Source organism: Cyprinodon tularosa, unplaced genomic scaffold (genome assembly GCF_016077235.1).
Source record: "Cyprinodon tularosa strain WSP-4 unplaced genomic scaffold, ASM1607723v1 ctg737, whole genome shotgun sequence".
NCBI classification, from domain to species: domain Eukaryota; kingdom Metazoa; phylum Chordata; class Actinopteri; order Cyprinodontiformes; family Cyprinodontidae; genus Cyprinodon; species Cyprinodon tularosa.
The window spans coordinates 34,320-57,527 of record NW_024039493.1 but is presented as its reverse complement, the minus strand read 5'-3'; the positions used below and the strand labels follow the sequence as shown (position 1 = coordinate 57,527).

At 41.3% G+C, this 23,208-nt stretch overlaps 1 protein-coding gene across 6 annotated transcripts in view; it reads left to right on the top strand.

Moving 5' to 3' along the window:
- LOC119772986 (diacylglycerol kinase eta-like) overlaps window positions 1–23,208 on the top strand; it is a 125,812-nt gene that overhangs the window by 68,949 nt on the left and 33,655 nt on the right. For 4 of the 6 annotated variants that reach the window (XM_038269719.1, XM_038269718.1, XM_038269720.1 and 1 more), the window contains 2 exons: window positions 10,758–10,862; window positions 17,663–17,795. In XM_038269719.1, coding sequence (XP_038125647.1) covers window positions 10,758–10,862; window positions 17,663–17,795 — 238 coding nt within the window. Of the gene's footprint in view, window positions 1–10,757; window positions 10,863–17,628; window positions 17,796–23,208 lie in introns of those variants that run through there. The other 2 variants (XM_038269723.1, XM_038269722.1) reach the window with 2 other exon arrangements.

Genomic DNA, 23,208 nt, shown 5'->3' with positions numbered 1-23,208 from the left:
GCTGCCCACGCCGCTCAGAATGCTTTTTCGTTTTCGAGTTATGGACAGTACTTTGCAGGCAGACCATGAAAACGAAAAAGCAATGTCCGCTGTGTTTTCTCTTTGATTATGGCATAAAATGGGCAGTCTTAAAGAATTAAATGCAATTAGGATGATTGATTACTAATTTCATTTATGAGTCAAATAATGAAGCCACATTCTTAAAATGAAAAAGCATTTCTGGAAATGCTTTTTCATTTTAAATATGGTAATGATTTGCTTCCATAGGTTGTGTCCCTCTCTTCTTGTCCCTTTTCTTCTTGTTTTCCTCTCTATGTTTTGTACTCAGCTGACTTTTCATGCTGTCTCTAAAGGAATGAAAGATTTTTTCCAAGCACTAAGCTCACTTAGCTGATTGCTCCTTCCTGTGTTTCCAAAAAGGCCAAAGTAAATAACCCAGTCCTTCTTTTCACTGTAGACAAGCCATGATCTGCTTCTCTGTTCTCCATTTTTCATTTGGATGAAATAATAGCTGCATGAATCATGACAGCAGACAAGATAGAGGAGAGCAGGAGGCGGGGTTACCAATCTACTCGCTCTGGAGAGCAGAGTTCGCTGCTTTTAGATGTTGTCTCCAAAGTCTCCAGTAGGAGAAAAAAGTCTCTAGATTTGGCGCTAGGAGCTTTTTAGAAATCAAAGTGCTAGAGGGGTCTGAAAAGTGTCTAAATATAGCGACTAAAGCGCTAAGTTGGCAACACTGCTCTTTGCATGGTTTGTTTTCAAATGGTTTGCTGCTGTCTGTTTGGACCTTTCTGAACATGTGCAGCAAATGGACTGATCCAATATGGTGGACACTGAAGGGGGGGGCTGAGACACACTTAATATTATCAGCGTTCTGATGGCATTTTAGCAAAAACATAATTAATGTGAATAAATAAGGAATAGTTGTATTAACCATACATGGAAACAGAGTTTTATGGGGCCCTAGGCAACTGCTTATTATTGCCTAATGGTAAATCCTCCCCGTCTGTATATTTTTGTTATTTTCTGTTCATGTTGTTCGTTTAGCTCTTCAGCAGAAATCAGCATCAGTTGAAATCCTTATTTCGGGTAAAGCAGAGAATTGGGCCTAAAACTCTGGTTGCCGCCTCGACTTTGCGTCAGGAGGAAACTTTCCAAACATAATCGACACGTCTTTGTGCAACTGGAAGATAGAGACCCGAGGATCAGAAGAATTTGAATTCTTACCCCCCAATAAACCGCCGTAAAGGAGATGTCATAAACGGCATGTCGCTCTGAGGGGGGGGTTTATGTAACCCTGCTCCACCATATGTGCATTCACACATGATTACTCCCTGGTTTGCTCTCAACAGCTTGTGACTTGCTATTAAACTGAGAACTTTATCTCAATGCTCTTATAAAGGAACAAGTTTTAATTGATTCATATTCTGAAGCTATTTTCTTACTTCGTTGTAAATCATCACAATAAATAAAATAAACACGTTTTACAGAAGGAAGGCCATGCAGGGACGTCCATCGGGTTTATCCGATTCCCAGCATTTGATGGAAGGCAACATGTGGCTTCAAAGCAGACGGTCAGCCGGGAGGCGCCGTCGCTGGGAGGGAAAAGCCAACATGTACGAGGCGAGGTGTTCACCTGCCGCAGGTGCAGCATCAAACATGGCTGACATCATTATCCCGCTGGGAAGGTTGCCTGCACAATCCCACATTTATCCCGCTATCGTCACAAAGGGAAGGCGGATTTAGAGAAGAGCAGCTGGATCTAAGTCTTCACTCTGTTGGAAGCAGTTAGTGATGAGCTGCATGTTGGGAACCTAAGCATGGGAGAGCCAGAACAACCTGCAGCCCGCTGCAGTATCCTGAAAGGTTAAAGGTTACCTGCTGGGAATCGCAGCTCTTCCTCACCAATCAAAGCTCAGTATGAGAGAGCCAGAATGTCTGAACCCGATCCGTCCCGGAAGCTCCATCCGTCCTGCGCAAACAGATATTCATCCAGGTGTCCATAAATAATATAACTATGGCACTAAAATTATTTCTATCCTTAACTCACTAAATAATAGATAGATAGATAGATAAACTTTATTCCGGACTCATGGTCCAATAAATACATACATAAAAATAAAATAAAAATAGTTAATGATAAAAACACAATACAAGTACCATTATCGATTAAATAGGATCTTTAAGAAGACAGGAATACCAGTGTCTCCACAGCTTAGACTGATATCGGATTGCACTACGTGTGGTATCAGTGAGTGACAAAATAATATCGTTTTCAGATGCATTTAACCTACAAATAAACTTATACATTAACTTTCGTAGAACAGCTTGTAGGGTATTAACTCTTGCTGTGACAAACATCTCACTTGCACTGGACCATCTTGGACGTTTCAAAAGTAACCGCATAGCATCATTATAGGCCACCTGCAGCCTTTGCAGGTTGACTTTTCTATAGGTAGTCCACAGGTGAGCAGTGTACAGAGAGGTACAATATGCATTAAACAGTTCCACTTTGACTTTATCAGTACATGAACCGAATTTACGTGCAAGGGTATTAGCTTGAGCATACAACAATCTACGCTGTCTGCAAATATCTTCATCGTCTGACAGATTTTCTGTGATGATGTGCCCAAGATACTTGGTTTTATTTGTTACGCCCAGCACAGTATTTGACAGCAAAAAATCTGGAAACTCAGTAGATTTATCTTCCTTACTCCTACAGATCATGATCACACTTTTAGATGGATTGTACTTTATGTCGTGTTCCAGACCATACTCAGAGCAGATGTTTAGTAGTTGCTGTAACCCAGCAGTACTAGGGCTAACTAGAAAATTTCTAAAGAAATTTTGAGGGGGGCCACCTACTGCCCGTCTGGGTAACTGGGCCAATACGGCCCTGGCAAGTGACATTGGGGCTCCCCAGACCAACTGCTTACGCCTTTGAGGGCTGCTGAGGGAAGGAAAGAGGGCTAGGTCATGGGCAAAGAGAGCTGTGTGCCACTTGTGCTGAAATCTGGGAAATAGACGTGCACAGCGTATGATGCACAAGGGTAATATGGTTTGTCCATATTGAACCGCAGTGGGTAAAGCGCAGTTGGCGGGCTCTGCCCGCCTGCTAGGAGCCCTTGCAGCGATGAAAAAAATCACCAATGGCGGGCTCCGCCCGCCTGCTAAGAGCCATTGCAGTGATGAAATCACCATTGGCGGGCTTCGCCCGCCTTCTAAGAGCCATTGCAGTGATGAAATCACCAATGGCGGGCTCCGCCCGCATGCTCAGAGCCATTGCAGTGATGAAATTACAAATGGCTATGAGCAATATGCCAGAATGTATGAGTGTGTATAAGGAAGAGGCTTTTATTCTGTAGAGTCCCTGTAGTGTTATTTTGAAAGTCTATCATGGATGTGCATCAAAAGATGGGTCATGCCCAGCAGTGATATAGAATCCATTTCCAAATGTTAAATCACTGGTTTTCCATGTTATTAGGTGAATAGCTGCTGTATTACAGAGTAAATGGGAGACTTTTATTGTGAAATTTGCTCTGGGGTGTGTTTTGAAAAGGTCACTAGAGTCTAATAAAAACAACCTGGAAGAGTTTGGGTCATAATGTTGAGCCATTTGCATCAATTATTGCATTAGTATAATCTAGAGGCTTTTATTTTGTAGGGTCCCTGGAGTCTTATTTTGAAAGTCCAACAGAGTTGTGTTTAGAGAAAATGTTCAGACCCAGCAATGATAGTTGATGACTTTCCAATCGTTAAATCACTCTTTTTTCCATGTTATTAGGGCAGTAGATGAAGCGGAAATGGGAGGCTTTTATTTTGAAATTTGCCTTAGGGTGTGTTTTAAACAGTCTCCTAGAGTCTATTCTCTAAAATGGGGTTGTGTTTGGGTCATAATGTTGAGCCATATAGGGCAATAAATATATGTAAAAAATATAGAGGCTTTTATTTTGTAGGGTCCCTGGAGTCTTATTTTGAAAGTCTATCAGTGTTGAGTGGCAAGGGAAGTGTCATGGACATCAGTCATATAGTATCCATTTCCCAATGTTAAATCAGTGCTTTCACCCTCCATTAGATTAATATGTGCTGTTTAAAACAGCAGAGGTAAAATCTGTTTGAAGCACGGTTACCTTGACAACGCTTAACGAGCCTGTCAGTGACAGAGAGAAAAGCGCAGCACTATCGTTCCTTAGCTCTCAGGCTTTTTTGAATGGGAGGAACAGCTCCGAACAAACGACTGCTGAGCAAAAACCGTATGAGTTATTCAAAGAATTTCTTCACCGTGAGCATCAGCAATCCTTCGACTCCAACTATGCCAACTTTGGTGTATGTGTGTCATTCAGAAAAATATTTATGACGAGTTGAAAACACATAGTGGTGTTCGTTTTTCTCCCCTCTTCTGCTCCAAAACCAATGAAAAACGGCTCTGATTTTCATCGACTTTAGGTCGGTCTGGAGCGTTTTTAAGGAAAAGTATTAATCCTACCGTAATTCTGAAGACACTGTGTGAGTCCAGAGATTTCAGTCTACAAACTGACCAAAAATGGTGACTGTAGCTCCAAATATGTGGCCGTGAGGCAAGAACAAAATCTTTTATCTTAAAAAAACGGCCTCCTCACAGTAAGATGTCAGCAGCTGCCCTCAGGCAGGCTGATGCAGAAGCTAACTGTTAGCTAGCTTCCAGGTGCTCCCCCTCCAAACAAACGACTGCTGAGCAAAAACCGTAAAAGGTATTAGAAAAATTCTTTCAGTGAAAGAAACATCTATCCTTTGTCTCAGACTGGGGTAACCTTCATGTCTGTAGGTCTTTCACAACCCAAAACGAAGCACAAACAAAATGGCTGATCCCACCTGCTCCTCCCTTTGTTTAAACTGCAGCACCACACTCTGTCATCTTTAAGCTGCTATAGCACCCCTCCGAACAAACGACTGCTGAGTAAAAACCGTAAAAGGTATCTGAAAAATTATTTTTATCTAAGCTAAAGCTATATCTTGTCTTCAATTGGAGTAACTTTCATGGCTGTAGGTCATCTACAACCTGAATGGGAAGAGAAAGAATAAGAAAAACGGGTCCTCAGTCCTTAGCTTCTAACTGAGCTAGCTGCAGCAACACACTTTCACTCACCTTTAAGCTGCTAAAGCCCCCCTCCGAACAAATGACTGCTGAGTAAAAACCATAAATGATATCTGAAAAATTATTTTTATCTAAGCTACAGCTATATCTTGTCTTCAATTGGAGTAACTTTCATGGCTGTAGGTCATCTACAACCTGAATGGGAAGAGAAAGAAAAAGACAAAACGTTTTCTCACACCTGATCTTTTAATTGAGCTAGCTGCAGCAGGTCCCTCTCACCCAGCTTTCTGGTGCTTAAAATGTCCTCCGAACAAACGACTGCTGAGCAAAAACCGTATGAGTTATTCAAAAAATTCTTTCACCGTGAGCGTCAGCCATCCTTCGACTCCAACTATGCCAACTTTGGTGTATGTGTGTCTTTCAGAAAAATATTTATGACGAGTTGAAAACATATAATGTCATTCGTTTTTCTCCCCACTGCTGCTCCAAAACCAATGAAAAACGGCTCTGATTTTCATCGACTTTAGGTCGGTCTGGAGCGTTTTTAAGGAAAAGTATTAATCCTACCGTAATTCTGAAGACATTGTGTGAGTCCAGAGGTTTCAGCCTACAAACTGACCAAAAATGGTGACTCTAGCTATAAATATGTGGCCGTGAGGGCGATTTTAAAATGTTTTTTGGTCTTAAAAAAACGGCTGCCTCACACTCTAGCTTTTCAGTCTCTCCACTCTAGAAGGGTGGATTTTGCTAAAACTTTGTGGTGCTTGAGGTCTGATTATACAAAAACCGTAGCAGTTATCAACATACCGTCTTCAGTTTTAAATAGACGAAGGATTTATCTACAAACTGAGCTTTAAACTGTTTTTCTACATGAATGTATGCCGACACAGTGAGGTGCTGTTTTTTATGCTTTTTTTCCCTCTCCCCATTCATTTCCTATGGGATTTTTTTTGCGACGTTTTCACTAATAATTCGCAAACCTTCGGACTAATGAGAAAGTTTTATACAAGCACGCATCGCACCATTGGTCCCTACGCGTGTGCCAACTTTGGGCCCGATCCGACGAATGGTGCGTGACTAGTTACACGCCGAAGTTTTTAGGGGACGAGGAGAACTATAAGCTATAATAATAATACGCGGAATAAATATGTGCAATAGTAATAGGTGGGCCATGCCTTCGGCATGTGGCCCCCCTAAATATTACTAAATCATCTGCATACATCAGGTGATTAAGTACCGAGTCACCAGCCACACAACCAGTGTGACAAGCTCTCAACTTGTGTGACAGTTCATCCAGATACAAGTTAAAGAGAACTGGGGACAAAATCCCGCCCTGCCTCACCCCATTACTAACTTTGAATGGAGCAGAGACACATTCCCCCCATTTAATCTGCAGTGTTTGCTGAGTATACCAGTACTTCAAAATACGAACAATATACTCTGGTACTCCTTTTTGTGTCAGTTTTGTGAATAGTTTTCTGTGGTTTACCCTATCAAATGCTTTTGATGCATCCAGGAAACACATAAACACTGAAGAGTTCTGCTTATTATATTTATAAGTAATCTCTTTTAGAGCATATATACACATATCTGTGCCCAGCCTAGCCTTAAAACCAAACTGGTTATCTGTAGACTTGATAACCTCTAAAATCCTGTCCAGCAGGATTGATTCAATAATTTTTGAAACTATGCTGGCCAGCGCTATCGGACGGTAATTATCAGAATTGCCAATGTTTCCAGTTTTGTCTTTAATGACGGGTACTAACAGGACACTTAAAATAGAGTCAGGTAAAAGCCCATGAATAAAAAACGATGTGAAACAAATGGAAAGTAGAGGAGCTAGCCTTGCATTTGCATACTTTAAATGTTCAGCTGAGACTCCATCCAGCCCAGTGGCTTTATTGTTAGATAATTTGGAAATAGCTTTATGAACCTCATAAGGCAGGATTTCATCTATATGGTCAACATTGTTTGCAGTGCATGGTTCACTATGGATGCAATTAAATAATCTGCTGTAATGTTGGCGCCACAGCTCCACAATGTTAGCAGTGCCTGATATCCCATCAACCGAACATGGGAGGGATGTTTTGTAGGATGTCATACCTCTAACTTCTTTCCAGAAGCCTTGGGTATTGTTACAGAAGAGTTTTCTGGCCATTGAGTCAGACCTCATTGCTCTTTCATTTTTACCAATATAACGCACAGCATACTTATATTGGGCATTGGTATACTTTTTATGTTCAAAGACAGGCCCTGATCTTGGTCTACCTGCCTCAATCCATTCCTTAGAAGCCTCTCTAGCTCTATTAAAAAATTCAACCACATGGGTATTCCAACCTGGCCTGATCTTATTTTTCTTTTTTATTTGTTTATGAAAGTGTTTAGTTGATGCAATCAAAACATTAACTATTTCATTATACACAGAACAAATGGATCTTATGTGCTCAGGATTTTTACAATTAGCATCTCTACAGCTAACTGCTTCTCTGGGCAAGTAGATATTCCTGAGTGAGTTATCTGTGCACATCGAATAAGATAGCAGATCCTCCTTTGACAGTGAGCTCCAGTCTAAGTGTAATTTGTTGCTTTCAGAGTACTTTTCTGTCATTGGTAACCACTGTAAATTTATCTGCATCCCAAATGGAATATGATCGGCAGTAGAGAATTCATACAGGATTTTCATGTCGGTCAATGAGGCATGTGCATCTGCTGTGGTTACACAGTGATCCAACCATGAGGTTGTATGCCATGCCTCACTAATATATGTAAAACTATCTGTAGGCAGCAGAACTTTCGTTGAGAGAATTAACCCACTATCCTCACAAAACTGCTTTAAATGAGTACCAAAGATAGATTTACTGTCAGTGATATCAGAGTTCATGTCACCAATAACAAACACATTAAAAAATTTGTTATCTTGTATAAAAGAGTTAATAAAAGCAAGCTTGTTAAGATACTCAGTTTCATTAGCAATGCACTCATATGGGGTGTACACATTCAGGATAACACATTCCCTGTCATGTTGTGTCAGGTGTATTGCTATGCACCAGTCCACTTCCAGTCGGATTATTTTAACACAAGGATCTAGTCTCTTATCCCATAATATTGCCACACCACCGGCAATCCGTCCTCGTATTATTCTATCCCCAATATCAACACTGGACTCCCCAGCCCCGTGGAAACGCTCATTTATAGAGTTCAGTCCTTCTAAACCCTGCTTTGTCAGAAAAGTCTCTTGTAGACACAGCACATCACATTGACTCAGAAGTTGGTCTACAACAACCCGGCGAGCTTTGTCCTCTGCACTATGGCCCAAGCGCAGGCCACGGCAGTTATATGAGAGAACTTTAAGAGCCATCTGTTCAGTTTTATTTGGCCTTGGTGCCACAAGCAAAGGAGGCCCCACTCATCTGCATCCCCGGGGGAACGGCACCACTCATACCCACAGCTCCAGCCCTCCGCGGCTCATAAAAACGCCTTACATAAGCTCCCACTGGCCAGAGATCAGGATTGTACATCTCCGCCACTTCATTACACTCAGATGAGACTTTGAAAGAGGCAAACCTGCTATTATCAGAGCTTATTTTCAGACATGTAACTTCACGACCCAGCTGGCCCTGAAGATAGTCAGTTAAAGTCTGTACATCCAAGTCAGGCGAGAATTTAGAAGCAAAAACACTCACCAGTTTTGTTGTCACAGTTTTTATGTTTTTCACTGCCCCTGTGCCCACAATGGCCATACTTTTAGCATTTGTTTTCACTCCAGGTGTAGTACCGCGTAATCCCGCTTGTCGCTTTCCTCTCCTCACAACCGCGCTCCACTTTGGGGATTCCGGTGGATACGTAGTTTGACCAGAGATCTTGCTATCTCCAGGGGCAGCTTCCCCGCGCAGTACGCTCGCCCGATCCGTATCCCTTCTCCCAGCATTTGCTGCAAGCCCAGCAGCCTGAGTAACTGGCGGGTTCGCAGCGTTTGCTTCGGCACTTCTGCGCTCACCCTCCGTGCGGTCGCTGTCACTGCGTCCATCGCTTCCGTGTACGCCGCCAGCACAGGTGACAGGTGCAGATCCACACCCACCCTGGTCCTCAGGTACCGCATCCGCTGCACATTCCAGGCTGGAAACCCGGCGGTTCACATCTGTTGTGATCAGACGAAGGTCCTCACATACGTCCACCTGAAGTTTGAGTGCGCACTTCATCGCTCCAACCTCAGCGTGCAATTGCTCCATTCTCTTGAGCAGACCGCAGACATCCATGTTTGAGAAAGTAACAGGAGGCAAATCATCCAAATAATGAGAGACAAAACGTGGCACATTTTCCCCACATTCATTTAGGACTTTTAGACAGCTTTTGATGTTGTTTATGTCTTTTTGCGCTCCTTTGTGCGCTACATTTCGCTGCGTAGTAGTGCACAGGTCGAACAGTACTTTCTTGGAGGCCTCTATAGACTCGGTGTCGAAAGTGTTAATAGCCATCAGCACTATTTCATCCTGGCTCAAAGTTCTGATTTTTACAGCCAAAAAGTTCAAGAGCTCATCCTCCACAATTATTTTTCCATCCACAGTCCTGTAGATCTCAGGTTTTTGTCTAGATCGACATGAAGCTGGGACAACAGATACACACGCTGTTGCTCCGTCAGCCATCTTCCATCGTCAGCCAATAATGCTAATACACACTTTAAAAAATGTTTTAAGACTTTTGTGAGACAATTTGATGCTTTTTTACATTTTCATCGATAAACTGCTTCTATGTCATCATGGGACACGTTCAGAGCAGTAAATCTGATTAAATCATGTTTATCTGCATTTAAGTTGTTTCTTTCACGAAAGGAAAATATAAAACTCAAAAAGATTAGATTTATGTTTAAATCCAAAGCCGAAAAAGTTAGCTCCCGGAAGTAGCGTAGGATCTCATTTCCGGTGCAGATGGGGAACAGGGGAATAAAACAGAAAGGATTTAAAGGCTTTTATTTTATCAGGAAATACATTATTAACCTTTAACACGTTATATTTTAGTACGCTTACTATTTTTAAGGTTAGAAACATCATTTAGGTCATTCATTTGCATACAGAGACTATATTTCTGTGTAACGCCCCTTTAATTAATCCACCCAACTGTGCTGCTAATTAATATATAATCTGATGCAGAGTCTAACGATGGCCTTAACAGAGTCTAAAGATTGCTAACGTTAGCCCGTCCACAGCAGCCAGGGCTAACGTTAGCCCGTCTGCAGCAGCCCTCTCTCTGCATAGCCGTGTGTGAAGCCGTGTCTTCCTGAGCCTCTGGACTCTCTGATGTGAACAGGGAATCTCAGAGTGAAGAAAGAGACAGAGGAGCATCAATAAGTGATGGAGTGATGAAAGCAGGCTGCGTGTCTCCTCAGTCTGCCTCCAGGGACCATCCTTTAAACACTGACTGGTTCTAATCAACCTTTCCTGCCATGCAACGTTCTGCCAGCCTGAAGCTTGGTAGAAGGATGCTGAAGCAAAGCGAGCTGCCAACTCAACAAGGTGTGAGCGAGCGAGAAGTTCAGAAAACAAGGAGGGGTTTCTCATCCTCCTCCCGCCTCAGAGGGCCGAGCCCATCGCTCTCTCTCTCTGCACGGAGCGGAGGAGGGCTGGCCACAGAAACGCTTCCCTCTCACGTCTCCTCCGCCTCACAGTCCCCCTTCCTCTCCCTCCAGGTGATCACCCCGTTCCGTAGGCTCATCCTCTGCGCCGAGAACAGGAAAGAAATGGAGGACTGGATCAGTTCGCTCAAGTCCGTCCAGTCCAGAGAGCATTACGAGGTAAGGGCCACTTTCTGTACCACATCTGGGCCACTTAGACCGGAGGGGAAGCCTCGGGAGAAAAGACATCAGATCCGACGTTAGGCGCCTTCTCAGTTAACGGTGTTTAGGGTAAACTGCATGAAACCTGATCGCTAAGATGGAATCAGGAGCTTCAAGGGATTTCTAGATGGTTGCATAAAAGTTGAGCTAATCAGAGGACCTGATGGGGTCGTTAAAGCAAACGACGTCCCACGGTGGACAAAATGCAGCTAAGCTTAAGAAATAACTGTGAACAAGCTGCCATCAAAGGCAGCTTCTCCCATTAACTCCCATCCTCACAAACCTTTCTTCAAAAAGCAACCATCTTCCCCTGGAAATCCCTGCTGTCATCAGAGATGTCCGCCCCGGGCTGAGCGCTGACAGTGACACGCTGTGGCATGCTGAGGAGGGGGGAATACAGCGGCTCTGATTTGAGAGGGAAATCTTATATAAGACCCCTTCCCTTAGCCCCTCGCTGCACTGCAGTGCAGAGCACGCCTGTTTGCACACAAACACGACCCAGCGAGGTGCATGGAGACGTCCTCTTTCCCGGCACCTGTTACGGGTCCACTGATCAAACAAAGTGGGAGCAGGGCTGTGCCAGCTGCAGCAGACGCAACGCCCACACCGTACAGTGCACCACTCTCATTAGGGCCGCGATGTCTGGGCTCCCAGCAGCTTCTGGAGGGAAGCCTCCCTGCTTCCTGAACGCAGCTCCGTTTCTGATGCAGCTGGATTTAAATTATGTTTACTTCTTTAGGAGATCTGTGCTGTAACTGTAGCTGCATTTCCATTACAAAACTTTCTCACTATTCTGACAATCAGCAATGGTGAAAACACACTATTTTGCTTTAGTTGTTTGATAATAATAAACATCGGTTTAACCAACATATTGTTAAAACAAACAAACCCTCAATCATTTCCTGTTGTCTTCTTTTTAACTCTAATAACGTCCAGGTGTGGATCATGTGTCTTATGCTACGTTCAGACCGTAAGCAGCAGAAGCAGCTATTTTACAAGCAAAGTCAATGGTTGACGCGCATCAAGGCGCAGCTAAAGGTCCTGCAGCACGTTTAGAGCAGCAGTCTGAGGCGCTTCACAAGCAGCAGCTGCTGGAGTTTGAAATTTTAACTTTAGCTGCTGGACGCGCCGCAACAACCAATGAGAGAAGCTGATCTGGGAGCTGGCAGGGAGTCAGACGCAGCACTGCTGATGCAGAGCGCTATGATCACTCCTCTGAAACAGTTTATTAACGCCTAAATTAACTTCAAATGTAGAAACCTGCCGGCAGAATATGTTGGCTTTTATTATCCTGCTGCCTGCAGTTTGTAGCACAGACCTGAAAAACGCTAACATCTACTTCCAGCCGCCACCAACAGGAGGGGAAAACCCTGGAGAGGCGAGCGGGCCTGAGGCAGCTGCTGCTGGGGATTCCCAGTGACAGCGCAGCGCCGGTATGTGGGGGTCTGAGCGGCTCCCACAGAGAAATAATCTTTGAAGGCAGGATGGTAATCTGGATGAACTGACTGCACAGACCATGTTTTCAGGAGGACTTTCTCACTTCAACATAGATTCTAACTACTTTCTACCCGCTGATCACAGCTAATATAGCCGCCATTGTTCCAGGCAGAGAAAGGATAGAGTAGCTCCGCCCACCACGCATCAGACCCACTTTATCACCACGCAGCTAGAGCAGCAAAGATGCTTCAGCCGCGCGTCAGAACTAAACTGGTACAAGCATCAGAAATTAAGCAGCAACTAGAGTCAGTACTAAACTTGCGTGTGCTGCTTCATGTTTGCTGCTCCTGCTGCGTATGGTGTGAACATAGCATTATGCGGTGTGTAAACTTTGTTTCCAGCGCAGCCGATATGATACGACAGAAAAAGAGGTAAATGTTTGGCTCCAGGGTTTCATAGTTTTCCACAGCTGGATTTTACTGCTAACATCAAGGATCAGAGCGCTAGCTGCAGCTTACGCTTCACCTACCTTCAGGGCCGTTTCAAGCAATTTGGGGGCCCCAAGCAAATCTGAACTGTACTGAAACTGTACTGATACCTGAAAGCAATCCAGCTGATTTGACTTTTATAACAAGCAATGCTTAAAACACAGAATTTCTAGCTAAAGAAATAAATGATTTATATAATTTGGATGTTTCAGAATTAGAAATGTGTCACGCTGTCAGGAGAATAAACAGCAGGCATAAATGGATACCAGACAGTCGACGTCTGCTACCACTAATGATAGATCATCACGCTGGATAATTGGTACGGAGGAAAAGCTTCGCCAACTTCATCAAAACTATTTTTTAAAAAGCTGGTTTATGTCAGCTACCTGCAGTGCCATCTTCTCGGGGCCCCAGGCCAACTCAGGGCCCTGGGCCATATTTGGTTTGCTTGCCTTGTTGCAACGGCCCACTTTAAGCATAATAGCACCACCTAAGGGGCTGGAGGGAGAAGGTCAGCGTCCTGCTGTCGTTACGTTTTCGATTGATCTAATAATCTTTCATTGATTGAACAAAGAGGACATTTTGGAAATTTAACATTGGTAATAAATCTTATACTTAGAATTAAAAGAGAAACCTTTATTCTCTCTCTCTCTCTCTCTCTCTCTCTATATATATATATATATATATATATATATTGAGCAGATTTTAATTGTCTGAATTACTGCCGTATTAACAGTGTTGGGCAAATAAAATGTAATATATTACATATTACAGATTACCATTGAAAGAGACATCAGACGTTTCTTTAAAATATTACCTTCTATGTAAAGTAATAAGATACTGATTATTTTTAGTGTTGCACCGATACTGATACCAGTACAGGGTTTATACAGGAATTAATCACTCAAATTTTATGCTTCTTAATGCTTTTTTAATGCTCTTAGAAAAAATTTTAATGCCAACAAAAGTGGTTGGAAAACCACTTTTGTTGGCCCCCCCCCGTTCTTAGCTTTTTCTCCGACTCTAGCTTCTTTTCTGAACATACAGCTTTGCGATCAACCGGAAGCAGTTCCACGCAAATATATCGTGATATAATATGGCTGATGAAATTGTTTTTATAAACATTTTTTTTAATAAAGCATTTTAAATGCCACAATAAATACATTTAATGAATTTTAATGCCAATTAAGGGCTTAATTTAAACAATAATAATTTATGGACTTTTAATGATTTTTAATTACACGCGGAAACCCTGCAGTATCGGGCAGGGCTTTGGTGAGTACCAACCAATAGGGCACTCTCATTTTGAGAGTCAAAAGTTTCTTCAACTATTGTCACCCATTCCAGGTAGGCAATAAAAAATTCTACTGGATTCACTTTGTTTTAGTCTTTTTCCTGATTCACAAAGGAAGGCAGCGGCTGGACATGAAGCCATGATGGCAATTATTTTACATCCCAGTAGTCTTCATATACTCAGATCAATTTTAAACGGATGGTATCGGCCGATACTGCACAGCCAGGTATCGGGTATCAGGGCCAAAAATTGGCATCGGTGCAACACTAGTTTTTATTAATGCATAAATAAACTCTTTTCTAAAATGACAGTTCTGATTGAAATGCGTTAACCGCCTCAGGAGCTGTGGTAATATTTTGTCTCTCGTCTTAATTCTCCATTGCTGCCTGAATATAATGTGTTACGTTAGAGCATTAGCTTGGTAACATGTTACCCCACAGTATCCTTTCACTAGATCTCATGTTTTAGACTAACATTACCAGTATTTCAATAAGCCATTAATCACATTTAATTAAGACTAATTTGCCCCAATTATGCTGCAAATACAGTCAAGTTTACATCTAAATGTGAAAACTTATTATTTTAGCATTACTTTGGTGGATTGGATGGTGAATGGAAACGCAGCTCGTTACACCCAGATAAACATCAGGGCTGTTTGTTCTCTGCTGCTCATTCTCCCTCCCAACTGGAGTCACGCTGACACCTGGTCAGGATTCAGCCCTCATGCTTCCCTGAACTGGTAGGAACGCGTCTCCCACTTGATGTTAGAAACACAACCAGAACCTCTGCCTCCAAATCCAACATGGCTGCCACATACCTGTAACCTGTAGGCTTAAAACTAGAGCCAGGCTCTGAGACAAAGTGGACTCAGGTTGTGGTATGATAATTTCATCCCGTAAATGTTCAAGATTTTTCCCATAATGTTGCGACTTTATTCTCGTAATATTATGACTTTATTCTCGTAATGTTGCAACTTTATTCTCGTTATATAATGACTTTATTCTCGTAATGTTGCGACTTTATTCTCATAACATTATGACTTTATTCTCGTAATGTTGCGACTTTATTCTCGTAATGTTGCGACTTTATTCTCGTAATATTATGACTTTATTCTCGTAATGTTTCGACTTTATTCTCGTAATATTATGACTTTATTCTCGTAATGTTGCGACTTTATTCTCATAACATTATGACTTTATTCTCGTAATGTTGCGACTTTATTCTCATAACATTATGTTGCGACTTTATCCTTGTAATATTATGAATTTATTCTTGTAATGTTGCGACTTTATTCTCATAACATTATGAATTTATTCTCGTAATGTTGCGACTTTATTCTCGTAATATTATGACTTTATTCTTGTAATGTTGCGACTTTATCTCATAACATTATGACTTTATTCTCGTAATGTTGCGACTTTATTCTCGTAATGTTGCGACTTTATTCTCATAACATTATGACTTTATTCTCGTAATGTTGCGACTTTATTCTCGTAATGTTGAGACTTTATTCTCGTAATATTATGACTTTATTCTCGTAATGTTGCGACTTTATTCTTGTAATGTTGCGACTTTATTCTCATAATATTATGACTTTATTCTCTTAATGTTGCGACTTTATTCTCGTAATATTATGACTTTATTCTCGTAATGTTGCGACTTTATTCTCGTTATATTATGACTTTATTCTCATAATGTTGCGACTTTATTCTTGTAATGTTGCGACTTTATTCTCATAACATTATGACTTTATTCTTGTAATGTTGCGACTTTATTCTTGTAATGTTGCGACTTTATTCTCGTAATATTATGACTTTATTCTCGTAATGTTGCGACTTTATTCTCGTAATATTATGACTTTATTCTCGTAATGTTGCGACTTTATTCTCATAACATTATGACTTTATTCTCGTAATGTTGCGACTTTATTCTCATAATATTATGAATTTATTCTCGTAATGTTGCGACTTTATTCTCGTAATGTTGCGACTTTATTCTCGTAATATTATGACTTTATTCTTGTAATGTTGCGACTTTATCTCATAACATTATGACTTTATTCTCGTAATGTTGCGACTTTATTCTCGTAATGTTGCGACTTTATTCTCGTAATATTATTACTTTATTCTTGTAATGTTGCGACTTTATTCTCGTAATATTATGACTTTATTCTCGTAATGTTGCGACTTTATTCTCGTTATATTATGACTTTATTCTCATAATGTTGCGACTTTATTCTTGTAATGTTGAGACTTTATTCTCATAACATTATGACTTTATTCTTGTAATGTTGCGACTTTATTCTTGTAATGTTGCGACTTTATTCTCGTAATATTATGACTTTATTCTCGTAATGTTGCGACTTTATTCTCGTAATATTATGACTTTATTCTCGTAATGTTGCGACTTTATTCTCATAACATTATGACTTTATTCTCGTAATGTTGCGACTTTATTCTCATAATATTATGAATTTATTCTCGTAATGTTGCGACTTTATTCTCGTAATGTTGCGACTTTATTCTCGTAATATTATGACTTTATTCTTGTAATGTTGCGACTTTATCTCATAACATTATGACTTTATTCTCGTAATGTTGCGACTTTATTCTCGTAATGTTGCGACTTTATTCTCGTAATATTATTACTTTATTCTTGTAATGTTGCGACTTTATTCTCATAACATTATGACTTTATTCTCGTAATGTTGCGACTTTATTCTCGTAATGTTGAGACTTTATTCTCGTAATATTATGACTTTATTCTCGTAATGTTGCGACTTTATTCTCATAATGTTGAGACTTTATTCTCGTAATATTATGAGTTTATTCTAGTAATGTTGCGACTTTATTCTCACAATATTATGACTTTATTCTCTTAATGTTGCGACTTTATTCTCGTAATATTATGAGTTTATTCTTGTAATGTTGCAACTTTATTCTCATAATATTATGACTTTATTCTCTTAATGTTGCGACTTTATTCTCGTAATATTATGAGTTTATTCTTGTAATGTTGCGACATTATTCTCATAATATTATGACTTTATTCTCGTAATATTATGACTTTATTCCCGCAATGTTGCGACTTTATTCTCGTAACATTATGACTTTATTCTCTTAATTTTGCGACTTTATTCTTGTAATATTATGACCTTATTCTCGTAATGTTGCGACTTTATTCTCGTACCATTATGACTTTATTCTCTAATTTTGAGACTTTATTCTTGTAATATTATGACCTTATTCTCGTAATGTTGCGACTTTTTTCTCGTACCATTATGACTTTATTCCCGTAATGTTGCGACTTTATTCTCGTAACATTATGACTTTATTCTCTTAGTGTCGTTAGAGCGGGGGCTCTCTGGGCATCAGACAGCCCGTACGTTAGCACCGAAGGGAGGGGCTCCTGGCGGGGTGTCACCCTGTGAATAGTTGGGAATGAGAAGGTGTTGATTGTTATCACTCAGTGCACTGTGCTTGCTCTTCTCTGACTGTTTTCTCAGTGCTGCCAACCTGTCTTAACTTCTCCTTTGTCAGACGGCACAGTTTAATGTGGAACATTTCTCAGGGATGCACAACTGGTACGCCTGCTCCCACGCACGGCCCACCTTTTGCAACGTCTGTAAAGATAGCTTGTCTGGGGTCACATCCCATGGCCTCTCCTGTGAAGGTAAACGACACTCTGCACCCTGCATACACACTGCTACACATGGAAATACTCCAGTAGGAATAGTTCTCCTGTTTTGCATCAGATGTCTGAAATATTCATTCTGAATTAAAATGTCTTTGAAAGCTGAAGAAAGAAAGTGATTTTTAACAGCTTGAATTCAGGTTTACAGGCTCTGAAAACATCAGTCTTTGTCTCATTCTGCCACAAGTGTATTTAGATGGAATTTCAGGTCTCAAACCAACATTAGCATGAAACGAAAGGAAAATATGAGGATTTCCTCCTTTAAAGGGTCAAAATCTGAGCGCACATTCATTTCCGGCCCCTTCAGTCTCTAGACTGAACCAAATCCAGCTCTCCCCCCGCCCTCGGACCTCACGTCAGTAGCCAGGTCCATCTGGATGTCATTATTCTGCAACCGGAAATACAATATGGACGTTTCAACATGGGAGCAACATCACCATATCTGAGTGTCACATTGAAGATGGCTCCACTGTAGTTCTTCGTCATGTATGTAACATTAACTCAATGAGCCTTAATAAAATACCCTGCTGGTTCTGAATCCAGTGGATGTTTGAGCCTCACAGGTTTGATGAACATCAGGAAACAAAAAACTAAGAACAACAGCTTCCAGACGTGGCGATGGCGGCATCAAACCAAGGAAAAACATTTCCTCAGCAGGAGCAGAAACTCTGATCTGGACATATTTCTGGAAGGAAAACCTGTTAAAGGCTGCAGGAGAATCGAGGGTCAAAGTTCATCCTTCAGCGTTCAACCAGAGATGGACCGGCCAGACTACAGAATAAAATCAATGATGGAACACTGGCTTAGGAAAAAAGTTAAAAACAATCCACTGGACTTTGTTTCCAAGTTTGAAGACGTTTCTCTTCCATCCAGGAAGATTTTTCAATTCCAAATGTCAGAAATAGCGTTTAGTTCCAGGTTTTTTCCAGCAGCCCAACAAAGCCTGGTTTTAGTTTAGAAAACATGCAAATAGAAATGGATGAACGGGTCCCCCCCTTTGGAATGGGGATCGTTAGAGGGAATTGTTGGCCTGGCTTAATAGACGAGGTCTTATTTTCCCCTGTAAAAGGGTTATGATGATAGCGGGAAGGAATCAACTCTATTAGGATCAGTTGTTCACAGAAACCCTCCATGCAGCCTGGTTGTATCTACATGTCCAAAGGTGGTGGAAACGTACACCAGACTGTAGCCGTCTGGGTGTTACTGGATTGCTCTGCAAAGCATTTCATGAAAATTAAAGCAAGTTTCTGTTTGGAAAAGGTTTTACGAAACAAACTCCACTTTAATTTCACTGTTGCTTTCCGCTCAAGGCTTAAAGTCCTGATTAAATCTGCTGAAATCTGTGGTTTGATTTGAACAACTTGAGGGGTAGGATTATTTTTTGCTAGTTCTGTATGTTTACAGATCGTGCTGTAAACCCAGGAAGCCCGGTCACAGAAGATTTAAAGGAGAAGTCCGGTCAGCAGGAATAATCAATGGATCATTATTTATACGGTACTTAAACTAATACCTTCGCAGTGATTTAATGAACTTAACGTTAATCAGTAAAAAAAATAAAAATTTTGTGGCGATCACTGAGTCTGGGAGCGGCCATTTTTGTCCAAGTCTAGTAGCCCCTCCCTCCTGCCATCTTCCAGCAGTGACGTCACGGTGCGGTAAGCCTAGCGCCATTCTCCCCGCTTTCCAAGCTAAATCAATGGGAACTACTAGACACATCTGCAATCAACAACAATTATTGAAGATTTCCAGAGGACTTCACCATTGAAATTCACCAGAGCTATAGTGAAACTGACAATGCCCACGTGCATGGCAGCTGGATGCTGGAATACATCGGGTAAAAGTGAAAGAAAAGAGTTATCCACCTTTCTGATTCCTGATCCTCCACGGACGGGTTGGTCGTTGGATCGCCAACTTGAAGAGGGAGGATTTGCCATCGAACTTCTGGCCAGAGAAAAAACCCGTAATATGTAGCCAACATTTGGAAGAAGAATGTTTTCAAGATGACTTGGATAATAGCGCGTTGTGACAAACACCAGATACAGCACTGGGACTTGATCAACAGCCGATACCGCACCGTGACGTCACTAACCAGTAGGTGGCAGTAGTGTTCTTTGACAAACATGGATGCCTCCAGTAAAGCACATTCACAGAAAATTACTCTGAATTAAAAACACTGATCATTTATTGAACAGGATGGAATCATTTCAGATTTAAAGAACTTTCAGAAGTTTGGATTCTGAACATGAGCGGACTTCTCCTTTAAATCTCTGAACAAAAGGCAATGAGGAGTTTCTACCAGAACTACAGGGTCCATCAGAGATCAGACTCTGTAGGCCAATGTCCCATAATGCTCCAGGTGAGCCCGTTCTTGTAGCTACCATGGGAAGCTAGCTGTGGTTGTATTTCCAGATGGCTGTGGGTTTAAAAATGGCGGTGTGAATGTTTAAACATGGTTGTTGGTGCAGCAGGATGCCCCTCAGAGCTGCTGCATGACGTGCAGAGAGGGAAACATTAAAGCCAAGCCTGCATCCAGGTCTGCAGCTCTAACCAGGCCTTCCGCTCTCATCTCATACTGTGTGTTACATAAGCGTTGAATCAGCTGACTCTTTTAGCTTTCGCACATCTCCATTTACCATCAGCAGAGTCAGAGGGTGCTGAGAATGACGCCTCCTGATCTGCGCTGGAAGGTGTGAGCTGAGATGTTGAAGGGATTCAGGTTAAGAGAGAAGACAGTTTGTTTGCCTTGTTGGTGTCACGCTCCACACGCTCCTGATGCTAAATTAGCTAATGCTTACCTGTTAGGGTAGGCTCATTACGCTCCTCTATGAAGCTATGTTCTCTCCAGATCAGAAGGCATCGAGAACAAACCTTAGATCTGATTGAATTATGGAGGTTTCATTATTTATCTCCAGAGACACAAATCAAGTTTGTTAGTTAAAAAGCCTCGAATGAAACGCTTCAAGAGTCAAACTCCTATATCAGCTGCTTTGATCTATAAATAACTGTAACATGTTAGATTTGCATTTATATCAACACTCATGAATCAATTATTGAAATAATCCTCAGCTAATTTAATCATCTATTCATCGTTGGAGTGTAGAGACTCTAAAACATGCCTTTAGCTGACAGAGTGACCCAGCGCTAATTTACAGGAGAGGATTAGGGCCACTGAAAAATAGGTAAATGATTTTTGAATATTATTTCAGTTTAATATGGGTAAAAAGTCAGAATTCTGACTTTTATCTCAGGATTCTGATTGAATTCTGACAGCTAACAAACATGTTAGCATCCAGCTGTAGCCATGTCTGTTTTAGAGACTAGCTCTCTTTTTTTTATCTCCTTCAGCTCTTCCATTAATCAAACAGCATCAGCAGGGATCCTCAGGGACGGAAAAAGGTGCCTAATTCCCTCATTTTCCACCAATGTGTTCCTGTTCCTCTCAATCAACTCACATCTTTGTCAGTGAAGCTGAGATCTCCACATCTCTGCCTTCATGGAGCCCATCTACATTAGGATCCACAATTCTGAGATTAAAGTCAGAATTCTGAATTTAAAGTCAGAATTATAAGATTAAAGTCAGAATTCTAAGATTAAAGTCAGAATTATAAGATTAAAGTCAGAAATCTGAGATTAAAGTAAGAATTCTGAGAATAAAGTCAGAATTATAAGATTAAAGTCGGAATTCTAGATTACAGTCAGAAGTCTGAGTTTAAAGTCAGAATTCTGAGTTTAAACTCAGAATTCTGAGATTAAAGCCAGAATTCTTGGTTTAAAGTCAGAATTCTGACATTTTTTCCCCATAATAAACTGAAATTAAAAATCTGTTTTTTTATTTTTCGGTGGCCCTAATTCTCTTAAGTATTAATCAAAAAAAAAAAAAAATCAACAGATCAATTGATTTTCAAAATAATCATTAGTTGCAGCAATATTATAATATAATAATCAGCGCAGCTTGAAGTTCCCTTCCTCTCTGCAGAGCTGGACAGTCAGCGGGTTTGATTTGTGTTCTTTTATACTTCATAAAGTCTTCATCCAAGAGTCAGTGTTTTATTCCAGTCTGCTTTGTGATGCCGGGCCATTAGGGACTGTGCTATCATGTCTACTGAATTCTCTTAATGCTCTGCTAATGCTCCCTAACAGCATTTAGTGGTAGACAAGATTGAAGCATTGATTGTTGCTCCCGGATATGATTCAGACCTGTAGTATCTGTGCCGGCTGTAGAGTGACATCGCTGTTGATTGTTTGGTACAGTTGTACATGAGCTGGGTGGGGTGACTGGAAGGAAAGCTCCCCAGAGAGCAGGCATTATTCATCAGTTTGCTAAGTGCTTTGTCTCCTCTGAAGGAAACAGCCAGTGCAGTCTCTTTGTTTTGGTGTGAGAGATAATCCTGCTATATTTACCTAATGCCTCTCGTGTCTCACTTAGACCAGTGTTTTTCACCCCAGGTCCTCCAGGCACACTGCCTGGAGGTTTTAGATCTTTTCTCTGCTTTAACACACCTGATTCAGATGATTGCAGTTCAGCAAATCCTGTTAATCAGCAATCAGTTGATATCAGGACTGTGAAAGCTGGAAAACATCTAAAGCCGGGCTTACACTGCGTGATATTTTCAATCGTTGCACGCAACTACAGCTCACACTGTACGGCGAAGTACAGTGTGAGGTCACAGCTCACCATGTTTGTTCTCACACTGCGACCCGATGGTCTGATGCGATCTACCTGCTCACACTGTACGCCAAAAAACCAGGTGGGACTCAGCTCCGCAGGGAGATGGCGCTACTCGGACTTGTCTGTCTGGAAGCCAAACCAGTAGAAGAGGAATATGAAGCTCACTAGAGTGAAACGTGCTGCCTTGGATATTTGTAAGCCCTAAAAAGAAAAGGAGACGACGTATTTGGACAAAAAGGCATGGCTGAGCAAACATGGCTACTACGGTCTGTCAGTTTGACAGAAAGGACTCCATTTCACTCATTGCCCCCCCGCCATGCTTCTGTGTTTCCATCTGAGAGGAAGAATGTCATGGTTCTGTTTCTGTTCAAGTTTTATCTCTGAGTTTTCATTGGTTTTATTTCCATTTTTGTGTTCTAGTTATTTTTTATTGTATTTGAGTTCTTAGATATTTCTTGTATGCCCTCTGCTGCCCTCTTGTGTCAGTCTCTTTCTCCTAGCTCCCTTCTAGACTCCTCTGTCCACACCTGCTCCCAATCTACTGATTAGCCTGCTCTTTGTTTGTCTCTCCCATATATGCACCTCCTGTTCAGGCACTCTTGGTTGGTTTGTACTGTCGAGTGGGTTGGAGGTTTGACAGGACCCAAATGCAGACACAAAAACTGAAGTGGTTTCTTGAAGATTTAATTAACCAAAAGTTCAACAGAAGCAAAAATCCAAAAC